General features: G+C 34.7%; 1 protein-coding gene across 15 annotated transcripts in view; it reads left to right on the top strand.

Moving 5' to 3' along the window:
• The window catches only part of DGKB (diacylglycerol kinase beta), a 694,527-nt gene that overhangs the window by 169,906 nt on the left and 511,037 nt on the right, over positions 1 to 13,584 (top strand). For all 15 annotated transcript variants that reach the window (XM_072764436.1, XM_072764448.1, XM_072764442.1 and 12 more), the window contains one exon: positions 9,193 to 9,333. In XM_072764436.1, the coding sequence (XP_072620537.1) occupies positions 9,193 to 9,333 (141 nt within the window). The remainder of the gene's footprint in view (positions 1 to 9,192; positions 9,334 to 13,584) is intronic.

The raw sequence follows: 13,584 nt of genomic DNA, 5'->3' as shown, positions 1-13,584 counted from the left end.
CATGAGGCTGAAGGTGCAAAAGAGTCAAGAAGATATTTAAAACTGAGAATAATAACAGCCACTTTTGAAAGAGTTAATGCCTTTGTCTTTGATCTCTCTCATTGTCCATCCAATATGGCAATGGTTAATTGATGTATGCTATTAAGCCACAATACCTTTAGTGAATATAATTCTTTTTATGTTTTTGCTACAACCAGGGAGTCATACCATAGGCAATATTTTTAGGCAGAAAAGGAGGATTTCTTTTTGTCCAGGAGGAAGTTAATCAAATTAAGAATAGAAAATTGTACAATGAAAATGAGGTATTTGAACCTTTGGGAAAATGTTTTGCCAAATGCCCTTATTGGATGTTCTTGCCAAAAGGCACACTTCATTAATTGTGCTGAGAAGAATTACTCCTTTTTTTTTTTTTAAAGATTTTATTTATTTATTCATGAGAGACAGAGGGAGAGAGAGGCAGAGACACAGGCAGAGGGAGAAGCAGGCTCCATGCAGGGAGCCCAACATGGGACTCAATCCCAGGTCTCCAGGATCACGCCCTGGGTTGAAGGCAGTACTAAACCGCTGAGCCACCCGGGCTGCCCCAAAATTATTATTCTTATCAGGAGTGTCTTGAGGTTATTAAAAAATATGTGTTTGCATGTGTGTGTGTGTGTGTGTGTGTGTGTGTGTGTGTATGTGAATGCATATTTTTACCATAGGTAGCTTTATAGGTCTTTTGTGTCTAATAAACTTCTAAAGTTTCCACAATGCAACAAAGAACAGACAAGGTCTTCCAAACACAAACTGGACAGAGTTCAAGGCTTGTGTGACTTTGAGATAGGGAACTTCTTGTCACATAGTAGGCATCTAAAATACGTTTGTACATTTGTTAATGTTGATATACTTACATACCTACATAAAAGTGTTCTAGAAATAAAGATAATTCCTATATATTGGCCAATTAGCATTTATTTACATCAACTATTACATTTTGTATGCTTTTATAGTACCAAATTCACTCTTCCAATTATTTTTATTAGTAGTAGTAATCCACAAATTATTTTACTTCAATAAATCTTTTATACTGAAACTCTGAAAACTGTTCACCAAAACCAAAGAAAAATCTACATTTCAAGGCCCTATTCATGATAAACTTAGTGAAGGAAAAGTTCCCCCAAAACCTCCCCTTTAATTGTTAAATGGGTTTGAATATATTGGAGTTGATTATACTGGTTTCTTTATTCTTCTATCTGAATATTCTAAGTAAAATGTTGGTCTTCAAATTTACCATCTTTACCATTAGGTTTATTCATCTAGTATAAAGGGATTTTTGTATTTTCAGTTACATGTTAATGATTGTATATTAAATGATAGCATTACCTTAAGACTATTGCACTGTAGTGTTCAGGAATATTATTTATAGTTTTTTTGTTTCAATAAAGGCCAATATGATATTTAGTACTTTTCAGGGTCCAAAATCAATAATAGCTTTTTCTGCCCAGTGCAGAGTTCGATGCAGGACTCGATCTCACAGCCCTGAGATCATGACCTGACCCTAAATCAAGAGTCGAATACTTAACTGATCGAGCCACCCAGGTGCCCCCAAATCAGTCATAACTTAATTTAACTTGTGATATGCTCTAAAATACCTAGTAATAGCCAGAAAAAATGCAATGGTACTGAACACTGGCTTTGATCCATTAGAATGAAAGCCCTTATAAAAATAGTATTTTTTTAATCTGCTGTGTTCAATGCTTTATCCTAGAACTTTTACACAACTAATATTAAAAATTCTTAACATCAGGGCACCTGGGTGGCTCACTTGGTTAAGCATCTACCTTCGGACCAGGTCATGATCACAGGGTTCTGGGATCAAGTCCCACATTGGGCTCCCTGTTCATCAGTGGAGTGCGCTTCTCCCTCTCCCTCTGTTCTTGCTTGTAAGGGGATTCTAGTTGTATACTTTAGGAAATACATAAGCAAAAAGAAAAAGTATCCATAATCCATTTCCCTATAACAAAATGATGGTAAAGATTTGGGATGTGTGTGTGTATATTTATTTTTATACATGCGAACATAAAATATATTTTAACATGTATATTAAATATACATTGATTTCTAATATATAACAATATATTAATAAATTCTATATTCAAATATATATTTGTATATAATATATTTATTTAATATTTATTATATAAATATATTTATTTATAAATATATATTTCATATGTCTATTATTTATTATAGATGGCCCAAGAATGGCCTAAGTGGAACATTGACATTTAGAGCTCTCAGCTATGACTAGGATTTCTAATTTCATTCCAAAGGTTTATGAAATAATCAATGTACATACTCTTAAGAGTCTTGAAAACCAGACTCCAAAAACAAAAGGTCATTTATTAAGAGACAAGAGACAAATTCCTCTGATTTGGTTTTCTCTCTAGACCCACAGAATTAGCATAAAATCTCAATTCAGATTGTCTTTTGAATTATGACTATACCACTTGACTTTGTCTCTGTTCTGGCAAATGTAAAATAGAAATAATAGATGCATGCATCTTACTGGGTGCTGTGGGACTTAAAAACATAATGTACTAGGTACAATATGAGTGTTCAATGAATGTCAGCTATTACCATTTTTCATTAAACAGATAACTTTCCAGCATTTTAGTTTGCAGACAAAGGAAAGATCAAATTCAATGTAGGTTTTACTTACCTAAGATGTCATCATTCTGAAAGAGTACACTAAAAATTATGGAGTATTATTGGATTTCTTTTTGTTTGTTTTTGTTTTTGTTTTAGTAAGATATAATTGGCATATGTAACTGTAAGTTTAAGGTGTACAGCTTAGTGGTTTGATTTACATATATCGTGAAATGATTGTACAATAAGTTTATGTACTATCCATAATCTTATACAGATCCAATAAAAAGCAAAAGCAAACACAGAATTTTTTTTCCTTATGATGAGAACTCTTAGGATCAACTCTCTTAACAACTAGCATATATAGTTACACCATACAGTAGTGTTAATTAGAGTCATCATGTTGTATATTAAGTCCTTAGTACTTATTTATCTTATAACTAGAAGTTTGTATCTTTTAACCATGTTTCTGCAATTCCCCTCCCTCTACCTCATCCCCATGATTTGTACTTTTTTTCTGTTGAAGCATAGTTGACATACAGCATTTTATTAGTTTTAGGTATATAACAAGGTGATTCAACAAGTTTACAGGTTATGCTATATCTATGTTTACCCATAAGCATAGCTACCATCTGTCACCATACAATGCTGTTAAAATACCATTGACTATATTCCCTACACTGTACCTTTTACTCCTGTGACAAATTCATTCCAGAACTGGAAGCCTTGATCTCTCACTCCTCTTCATCTGTTTTGCCACCTTCTCATCAGCCCTTTTCCTTCTGGCAACCATATGTTTGTTTTATTTATAAGTCTGCTTCTGCTTTTTTGTTTGCTTGTTTGATTTCTTATATTGCACATATGAGTGAAATAATATGGTATTTCTAATTGACTTATTCCACTTAGCATAATATCCTTCAGGTCAGTTCATGTTGTCACAAATGACAAGATCCCAACCCTTTTTTATGACTGCATAATATTCCATTGTATGTAAAAGCCTCTGCTCCTTTATCCATTCATCTATGGATGGACACTTGGGTTCCTTCCATGTCTTGGCTATTGTAAATAATGCTGTAATACACATAAGGATGCATATATCTTTTCAAATTACTGTTTTTATTTTCTTTGGGTAAATGCTGATTGGTGGTATTTTAATTTCTTTTTAATGTGACAAAAACTAAAATTGTTATCATGACATTTAAAAACTGTACGGTAGTTTTATTCTCTCATACTTAGGTATATTTACAGAACAGAGAAATTCAACCCACTTTCACTAGTCTACCTGTAGGTGGTATGTTGCCAGCACTGTCTAATATGGTAGCCCTTAGCCCAGTGTACCTATTTAATTTAAATTTAAATTAGTTGGCAAGTAAATAAGATAAAAATTCAATTTATCAGCCATACCAATCAAATTTCATGTGCTTAACAGCCATATGTGGTTAATGGTACCATATTCAACAGCACATACATAGCATATTTCTGTCATTGCAAAAGATTTTACTGGAGATAATTTATGTAGACAGATCTTGATTTTACTGCTTTGAAAAGACCCTAAAGTTTGGAATTAGATATCCTGTCTTCAACTCTTGACTCTCCAGATTGCTACATGATGATCAGAGGTTTACTTTACTCTCTTATTTTCCACCCTCTTGTCTCTAAAATAGAATTGTGGGGTCACATCAGACCACTGTGTTTAAGTGTTCTTGGCACACAGTCAGGGATGCTATTATTACTATTTCTTCACAGAGGTTGCTCTGCTTCTAGGATATCACTCTCAAAGACCTGTGCTTCAAACCCTATTCCTTATGATTGCTTGTTTGGGGTTTTTGCCAATGTCCAAACAGATGAAATCCAGAGAATGTTCTTACAGATACTTTGCTGACCTCAGTGTCCTGTCAGGGAAGGTATCCCACTGCCTGTCCTCACTTTATGCATATTTTATGTTTTTTGTAGATTTGTAACCCAGTCTATTTCATTTGCTGCCAGTTTGTATATGCATAAAAAATTAAAAAAAAATAATAATAATTATAATACTATCCTAAGACAAGCATAGTTGGAAGGTTAACTCTGAAAAACATGAAATGTCTGACAATACCAGACAATTATTTTTACTCTTGATTGTCTGTGCTACTTTCTGTGACTATTAGTATGGATATTGGAAATTTGATTATATGAGACAAATTGTTTTTAAGCCTGATAAATTTCTGAAAATTGAACTAGTATTAAAAAGTGGGAAAGCCAAATTGCTCGAGTGATTTTTTTTGCCTTTTTTTGTAATTAATGTTATTAGTTTTGAATATTCCATTTTAATAGATAAAGGGAAACAAGGGTTGTAACAATACCCTTTCCATTATCTAAGCTACATGTGTTTAAAAATAAAACAAACTGGAGCAGAGGCAGTAATTGAACATGTACCTAAAATGTATTTACTAATAATTGAACCTTGAAACTAGAATTGAAAGTATCTATTAAAACAAACTTTTTAGGTTTTTGTTTCAAGAAATGGAGTGTCTAGATTGAAGTATAATGAAAATCATGTGTTTGTTTGAGAAATGTAATCATAGTAGGCAATGCTCAACTTGACTAATGATAACTATTTTTGTGGTTAAGACTTAGAAGAATGTTTATACTATCTAAGAAGGTGTGCAAACACACTCTAAAATCATCATAAGACATAAATGCTTTCAAAGTACAAGATAATTTTCCTAATAACACTAATATACTCTAATTAAAATGCTTATTTTTTCACTTTATTTTGTGCTTTGTTCATTGCGCTATGCATTATAGATCTATATTTGTGTGTGGACATAAATGGTGTGTGTGTATGTACACATTTGCTTCACTTTTTATTAAAAGGTTTTATTTATTTATTCATAAAAGACACAGAGAGAGGCAGAGACATAGGCAGAGGGAGAAGCAGTCTCCCTGCAGGGAGCCCGACATGGGACTCGATTAGGACCCTGTCATCACTCTAAGCCAAAGGCAGACACTCAACCACCGAGCCACTCAGGGGCCCTCACTTGCTTCACTTTTATAAGAAAATATTCAAAAAAGCAAAACCTTGGGCAAGTCAGTGAACCTGCTTATTGAGTGTCAATTAATTTCATTTTCTTTAAAGCTAAAATTGACCACTTGAGGCAAAGGTTTTGCTTAGCTTTGTGTTTGGTCATAATTCTAAAGAGTTTCATCAAAGATAGGATGGATTAAAATGGCCTTCCTTAGTGGAACATAGAACGTTGAGCCTCTTCATCAGAGGCTACTACTGCTAAAGAGGAATGTAGAGTTCCATTGAGTATCTCCTTGAAAAGCTATAGTCAAGAAATGGGGCTTTCAATTTCTTGTTTGCCACTTGTGTTGTTTCCTGTGTTTTCCATATAAAACTTAGTGGAGTCTGCTTGAACAAAAAAGAACTTTTCTAGGGCAGTGGAGGGGATAAGTAGTGGAAAAGATCTCCAGCTAGATTTCAGGAAAGGAAAAAAATATATATAAATGGTAGAGTATGGTAGAAAATGTCTCTATGAAGACAGGTTGAGGCCCCAGGCTTTCAGAAAATTAAATGAAAATATGAAGAAACATTTTCACCACATGAGAGAAAGTGAGCTGATCTTGGGGACAAGAGTAGGAACAGGAACAAACCTGGGAAATTTTTCCCCAGTTCAACACTGCAAGATTTAATCAAATCCCGCTCTGTGAAATTTTTTGATATGACCTATTTGAGAAAAAGGTCTTTGACCATTTTTTCCCTTGGTGCACCCTATACATCCTTGCAAAAACTCTTGTCTGGATTTGAGGAAGAGTTGATTAGTTCTTCAATGTGTGTTGCCATATAAGTCCATGATTTTAAAGAAATATATACTTTAAGTTCTTTTAAATAGAAAACTGTGATGTGGATATGATCCAGCTTTTAGTTTACAAGATATCATGAACAGAAAATGAAAAATGCTTACTCATTTTATCAAACAAAAATCATTTTAGTATGATAATATGCATTTTCAAAAAGGTGTGGCTAAATATAAATTATATTTGTATGCTTCTGTTCAGTATGTATATTACTTACAAGAAAGGCAAACAGAAAATTCTGTGGTCCTCACAGTCTCCAAATTGTTTATATTCAATATTATGAAAGCTGATAAAGGAATACCATACACTTTAGTTTTATACAAACAAATGATCATGAGGTGTTCTAAATCAGTGAAAATATATAATGTGGTTGGCATTCTTTCAAATGAATGTCATAACATGTTCTTTTCCCTCTTTCTTGTTTTGTTCTGAGGTTTTGTATAAGAGTTAAATCAAGCTGATTAAATCATTTCAGTACCATAAGGGGGAGGAAAGAAGAGAAGAGAGGATTAGCTCATCAGGCAGGATGAGTTAGGTCATAGTTTATCCGATCATAATTCAAGTGCTGTGTTTTCCAAGTCTGGAAGTTATGGTCATGTCAAAGGTCAGCGCCAAAATGTCTTTTACCATGAGTCGAAACTGCTTATTCCTGCAGCTGGCCAAGCTTTAGTTGGTTAGGTAGAATTGGTTATATATATATATATATTTTTTTTTTTAAACTCAGAATTGTCTTCAATTCTCTGCCTTTTGTTTTTAAAAATACCTATATTAGTTTGTACTAGACAGTGACATTTTTGTTAAGAAAAATCAATTTATAATTATATCCCTTTTTTAATAGTTATAAACAGAAATAGAATTAATGTGAAGCATAGAGCTGTATTTGAAATAAGTACAACTCTGGTTAAAAAAAAAGGGGGGGTGGGGTGGAACCCTGGGTGGCTCAGCGGTTTAGCGCTGCCTTCAGCCCAGGGCATGATCCTGGAGGCCCGAATGAGTCCCATGTAGGGCTCCCTGCAGGGAGCCTGCTTCTCCCTCTGCCTGTGTCTCTGCCTCTCTCTCTCTCTTTCTCTCTCTCTCATGAATAAATAAATAAAATCTTTAAAAACAAGAGACAAAACAAAACAAAAAACTGAAAGAAAGATGTAAAGCAGTGTTTTTCAAAATGAGGGTTGTGGCACAATAAGGAGTGGTGAATTCAATTGAGAGGATCTGTGACAGAATTTTAAGAATGAAATAGAAGAAAAGAGAATAGGTTAACATAGAAAATACAGTTTGGGGCCTGGTATGGAACCTACTAATGTTGAGAGACAGAGGAGAGGGGGAGAGAGGGAGGGAAGATAAAAAGATTCTGATGGACTAACTTGTTAATTGTTTTTCTTACTCTTGATCTTGAACAAAAATTGTGTGTAATCCATTAGTGTAAAATAAAGAAGATGGATTTAGGAGCTGTGGAACTCTAAGACTGGAAAATGGGAATATTGCAATCTACCTCACATAGTTAATGGGAATTAAGTGAGATGATCCATGTTAAAGCTTCCAGCCCGGTGCCTGCCACATATTTGACACTCAATAAATGGTACCTTTTATTACTACCACTGCGAACAATGAAAGTAATTTCACAATCCATTAAATTATATGCTGGCTATCTTGATATGGCTGGAGGAGATGCCAGGTATTCCATCAGTTATTCATCAAAGGACATAGACAAGAACGAGAGATGTGGATTACACAGAGGCATGCTATGGACTGATAGGCTCGTAGAATTCTATTAGGTTGGGATTATTCCCTCCATTCTAGTTACTCCCGGGTGATTAGGAATCTAGCAGCCCTTGAGCCCGTTGGCCATTTCACCCAAACATCTCCTGCTGCCAAATGAATCTTAAAGGATAATCGGGGTTTGCCTTCAAGTTTTGTCAGGTACACAGGCTTCTCTGTTAGATGGAATTAACCATGTATTGTAAACGAGTTTCAGTTCCATCGGTATCTGGCCGGATAATCTACAATCATCAGAGTTCTCTACACTTGTCTTGGAATAAGCACAGTGAATGGGTTTCAGAAATAATGTTATGAACCATATTAAAACTAAAGTATAGTCATATGTTCTTACCTTTCTAAGTAAATGCTTCTCATGTTCAAGCAGATTTTTGTTTATGTTCTCTTTTTTACTCATGGGCAGATTTCTTGATGGGAAAAAGGATATATTTTTTTATTCATGGTGCCTGCAAATATTTGACATAAATATATGCTTTTATGAATGAATGACTCCTGATTATCAACATATAAATCATATTGTGACAGACTCAAATCTCTTCTTCAGTGTTTTATTAAAGGCCAATTTTTTAATATCTTCTTAGCTGATTTATAGTTGTTACTTCCTAAAGCAGAGAAAGGTGGAAGAGGAAAGTGATTTTTCATGCATTCAAATCTGTCTACCAAATCACCCTGGACAAAAGGATTCTGACCCTAACACACTCTTATAGGCAGGCAGAGCAATCTCCATGTCCCAGAATACCCAAAAATTCTGAATTATTTACACTAATCATAGAATATGTCTGACTTTGCTATCCTAGAGTATATACTAGTTCCAGAGAATTTAGTTATTATATACCTAAAATATATATAGCTCTCTACATGGTCTATGTGTTATCTTATTTTCTTAGTTGTCTTTTTCTTTGAAAACAATGTAGATATTTTTAAGAATATAAAAGCAAATTTTTCTTCCAGGTCTGAGAATGAGTAAAGGTGCCATCACCCCTCCCCGTACTTCTCCTGCAAATACGTGTTCCCCAGAGGTAATCCATCTGAAGGACATTGTCTGTTATCTGTCTCTCCTTGAAAGAGGAAGACCGGAGGATAAACTCGAGTGTATGTGTTTCTTTATTTAGTTTACTTATCACGACAGGGGGCTGGGAAGGGACTAGATAATGATGAATTTAAAACTGTATCTATATAGTTGTCTAAATTTCCATTAAATGAAGTGACTTTGTTTACAAAATAAAAATTCCTTCAATTGGAAATCAGACACATGGTATTATGAATCTATCCATTTCAGGTTTCATTCAAGTTCTGTTTGGCTATGGAGTGGTTTTTGAGCATGTTGGTCTGTCAAATGATTTTTTTCTTGACTGTTTGGTAACACAAAGATATTGGAAACTATCATTTGAGTTGTTGAAAAAACCTTTCTTTCTAGTATATGAGCAGGTTGTCCCCCTAGTTAACAAGAGGGTTCACTGTATGCACACACATGTGAGTCTCTATTGGAAATCTTCCTTGAAAACTTTAACACTAATACTTTCTTTGCCAAGGATCAATGACTTCTCACATGCCAAAACGAGTTTCATGTGTAGGAGGTGACTCTGGATATTATAAATAAACAATAGCTCTGTGTTCTTCCCCCCTACAATATAGCAGGTACTTCAAATAAAGAATTTCTATCTAGTCAAAAGGAAATAATTGCTGTCTTTAATAAAATATAGTGTCTGAGCTCTCTCTGGTGGCAAGCTATACTCATTGCAATGCAGGAAAATATTTCTCAAATATTTACTCTAAGCCTGAACATTTAATAATCTCATCTGTCTCCAAAGCCCCTGCTAACCATAGAGCTGGTGGCTTGTTCAATAATCTGATTAACTTGATTATATTGGATGTCATTAAAATGAATTAAAAATCTTGCTGTTGAAATGATAGTAGAGATAGTAAATCCTAAATCTGATATTTTCAAGCAAACATGGAACACTGTGAAATCTCAGAATTATGATTTGAAAGCATATTTAGTTAAATCTAATAGCAACATGTTTATCATATTCCTCTTAATAATAAAGAATTTGCTATGACTAAGTCATACCTATGTAAGTTATGAATAAACCTTATTAACATCATTCTTAAAATACATATTTATTATTCTTAAATGTTGAATATTTGCACTTCAAGATTTATTTGTATTCCTAAGGACATACAGAAATCTCTCTTGTTCCAAAATAAATATTAATTTTCAGGGAATTTGTATTGAAGCGACAGCCAAGGAGAACGTTTGTTCAGGTGTTATCAGGTCCATGTTTGGGATGATTTTAAAAATACAAAGGCACCTATTTTTTTCCATGTCTGAGACTGAATGAAGGCACCATCACTCTTCTTTGACATGCTCTTTATGTTGCAGTTTAATTATTTTTATGTCAACTGTGTTTTATTTTTAAGGTAGGATTCCTAAGAGGCATGCATTTTTTCAGTTTATGAGTCAATAAACTTTGTCCACAAATGCAGGCAGAATATTAACCCACAAATCATTTAAAAACACTTGATGAGGGGCACCTGGATGGCTCAGTTGTTGAGCGTCTGCCTTCGACACAGGGCGTGATCCTGGGGTCCCGGGATCAAGTCCCACATCGGGCTCCCTGCGAGGAGCCTGCTTCTCCCTCTGCCTATGCCTCTGCCTCTCTCTGTGTGTGTCTCAAATAAATAAATAAATAAATAAATAAATAAATAAATAAATAAATCTATCTTTAAAACAAACAAACCAAAAAACACTTGATTAAACCCGATGTGCCATCGGGTTTATATTTCTTCATTGTTTTCAACCCCTTTCCCTCTGCTCTGTCTTTAACGTTTCCAGCTCCTTTTCAAGCCTGCTTCAGATCCAGGCATGTTTGCCCTTTTCCTTAACTGTTGCTTCAGACTCTTGTCATAGGTAGAATTATTAGGGCCTGGCACCATCACTATGATTTTCATCAGAGTCTTCGAAGTAGATGAATGTCAGCTTCAGAACACATGAAGGCTGTGCCTCTGTCCCTGCTCTGCTCTAGTTTTCATCTCTCCTGTCCTCCGATTTGGAGGCACTTAAACTGATCTTTAATTCTCTAGAGGTTTTTTTTTTTTTTTTTTTTGTCTGTTTTTTAAATGCCAGTACCTGGCTTCTTTCTGCATCAGTAAAATCAGAATCCATTCTTCTCACTCGCTGTCTTGTCAATGGACTGGACACTGTTCCTCTTATACAATAAAACATTTACAAACTCTGAACATCAATGAATTCTTCTAGAGTCCTAGATTTTTATATCTTAAACCTTAAATTCATTATCAGTAATACTTTAAAGAAATTTAATGTTTGTGGTTAATTTAATATATGCCTATTTCCGAAAGGGTTGTGACTTATTAAACCCAATATAAACCAGAGGAAAGAAAAAATAGGATAAAGTAATTAAAATTAACACAGAAATAAATATAAGCAAGTGCCTAATGTAATTAACTTTGGCTGGCGAACACTAAATTTGCATCTTAATTTCTAGGTACCTAAATAGAAAAGAATGCTTGCACATTGGCTTAGGCAGAAGTTCTTAAACTTTATCATATATATGATCACTTGCAGGGCTTATGAACACACAGCTTATTCTGGCCCCAAATAGGCAATTCTGCAAGCCTAGAGGGAGGCCCTTAGAATTTTCATTTACAACAAGTTTCCAAGTAATGCTAATGTTGCTGCTCCAGGGACCACATTTTGAGGAGCACTGGTTTATGTCATTCCTCTGTTCCATGAAAACAGACACACACACAATTTCTCTGAAAGGACGATTGTTTCTCAGAATTGCTGAATTTGGTAGGTTCTTTTACCTGGGTTATTCAGTAAAATAATGGTATTGTTGTAAATGTTTATAAAAGGAATACTTTTCCCCCCAAAATAATGTCTTGTAAATCTATTCGTCACTTACTGTCACCTCTCCTCTTCCCACTTGTCTTTTCTGCCAGGCATTTACACAATGTTTAGAATAAAGATCTTCTTTTTTTTTTTCCAATGAAAAGAAACAAACAAAAGCTCTTGAACTTTCCACTGATAGTATGCTGTTTCTTCGCATTACTTTGCTTCCTCCAATCATATTTTCTCACTGAGAATGTTGCTTCTGTTGAGGACCTATCAAGTAGGTGGTGTTTATTCACCTGCTGCCATGGAACCTCATAGACTATTTAGGCATGTGTGCACACACATGCGTGTTTTTGTGTGTATGTGTTAGGTTGTGGAGGATTCCATTTTTTCTCTGTCCTTGTTGGTGTCAGTTACCAACTATCCTGATGCATGGATGAGAACACTGTACCAAGACTGACTTGCCCTCTTCACATTACACCTGCTATAATACTTTGTTGAGAGCCAATACATTTGTTGAGAGAGAGTAGCTCTCTCTTTTACTTTCCTTGCAATCCTCAAATTCTGTGACCTCACTCCCATTTTATTTTAGCCACCCACTTCTGCTACAATACCCCATGCCTTGTAATTTCCATAGACTGCCTTCATTCTAAAATCTTAAACTCTGATGTTTTACTTTGACCACAGACTATGGTCACTTAACTTTTCCCTCTCTTACTTTTAATTTAAATATAGGCAGTACTTAAGAGCCTAGACTCTTGGTTTCATTAATTGAATGCATCCTCGCTTTGATACTTAAGAGGAACTGGGACACATTAAAAACAAACAAGCAAACTCTTTAGACTTCAGTTTCTCCAGCAGTAAAATGGGAATCATAGTAATATCTATCTCATATGTTTGCTATGAAGATTAAATGAAGCAATATATTTGCTCACATAAATTCCTTCACAATTGCTAATTCATATAAATGATTTTTCAGTGAAATATAAATAAGTATTCTTGTCTCTTAACCATTTCCCTTCCTCCTGAATTTGCCTGGTGCTGTTTTGACCCTCATCCTTCCAACTGTAGACTGACCCTATAATCCATGATGCCAATCATTCTTTGACACTTTAGTTTTAGGCACCCAGTTTCTTTGCTTATATGCCAAGGTGTCAGAGCTTTAGTAAAATAAGATAATTCTGTGTGTGGTAGAATGCTCAAAACCTCAGCTGGCCCACAGTGCCTTCAGTAGTTCTGTAGTCATCAACTTCTTCTAGGTAAAAGTTAATCCAGATGCTTCATTTTTCCAACACCTACCTATTTAATCATCATCTCGTTCATTAGGTGTGAATTCTTCTAACTTCCTTTCAAATTACCTAAAACTTGTCAATTTCCAGACATGTTCTTTCCTCTTTGTCTTCTGACTCAGGGTGAATGCATCTCTTTGATAGTTCCCTGTTGAATAAGACATAAACTGGAGCCCTTAACTTGACCCCCATCTAATT

Source organism: Vulpes vulpes, chromosome 7 (genome assembly GCF_048418805.1).
Source record: "Vulpes vulpes isolate BD-2025 chromosome 7, VulVul3, whole genome shotgun sequence".
Taxonomy (NCBI): domain Eukaryota; kingdom Metazoa; phylum Chordata; class Mammalia; order Carnivora; family Canidae; genus Vulpes; species Vulpes vulpes.
This window is presented reverse-complemented; position numbering and strand designations above follow the sequence as displayed.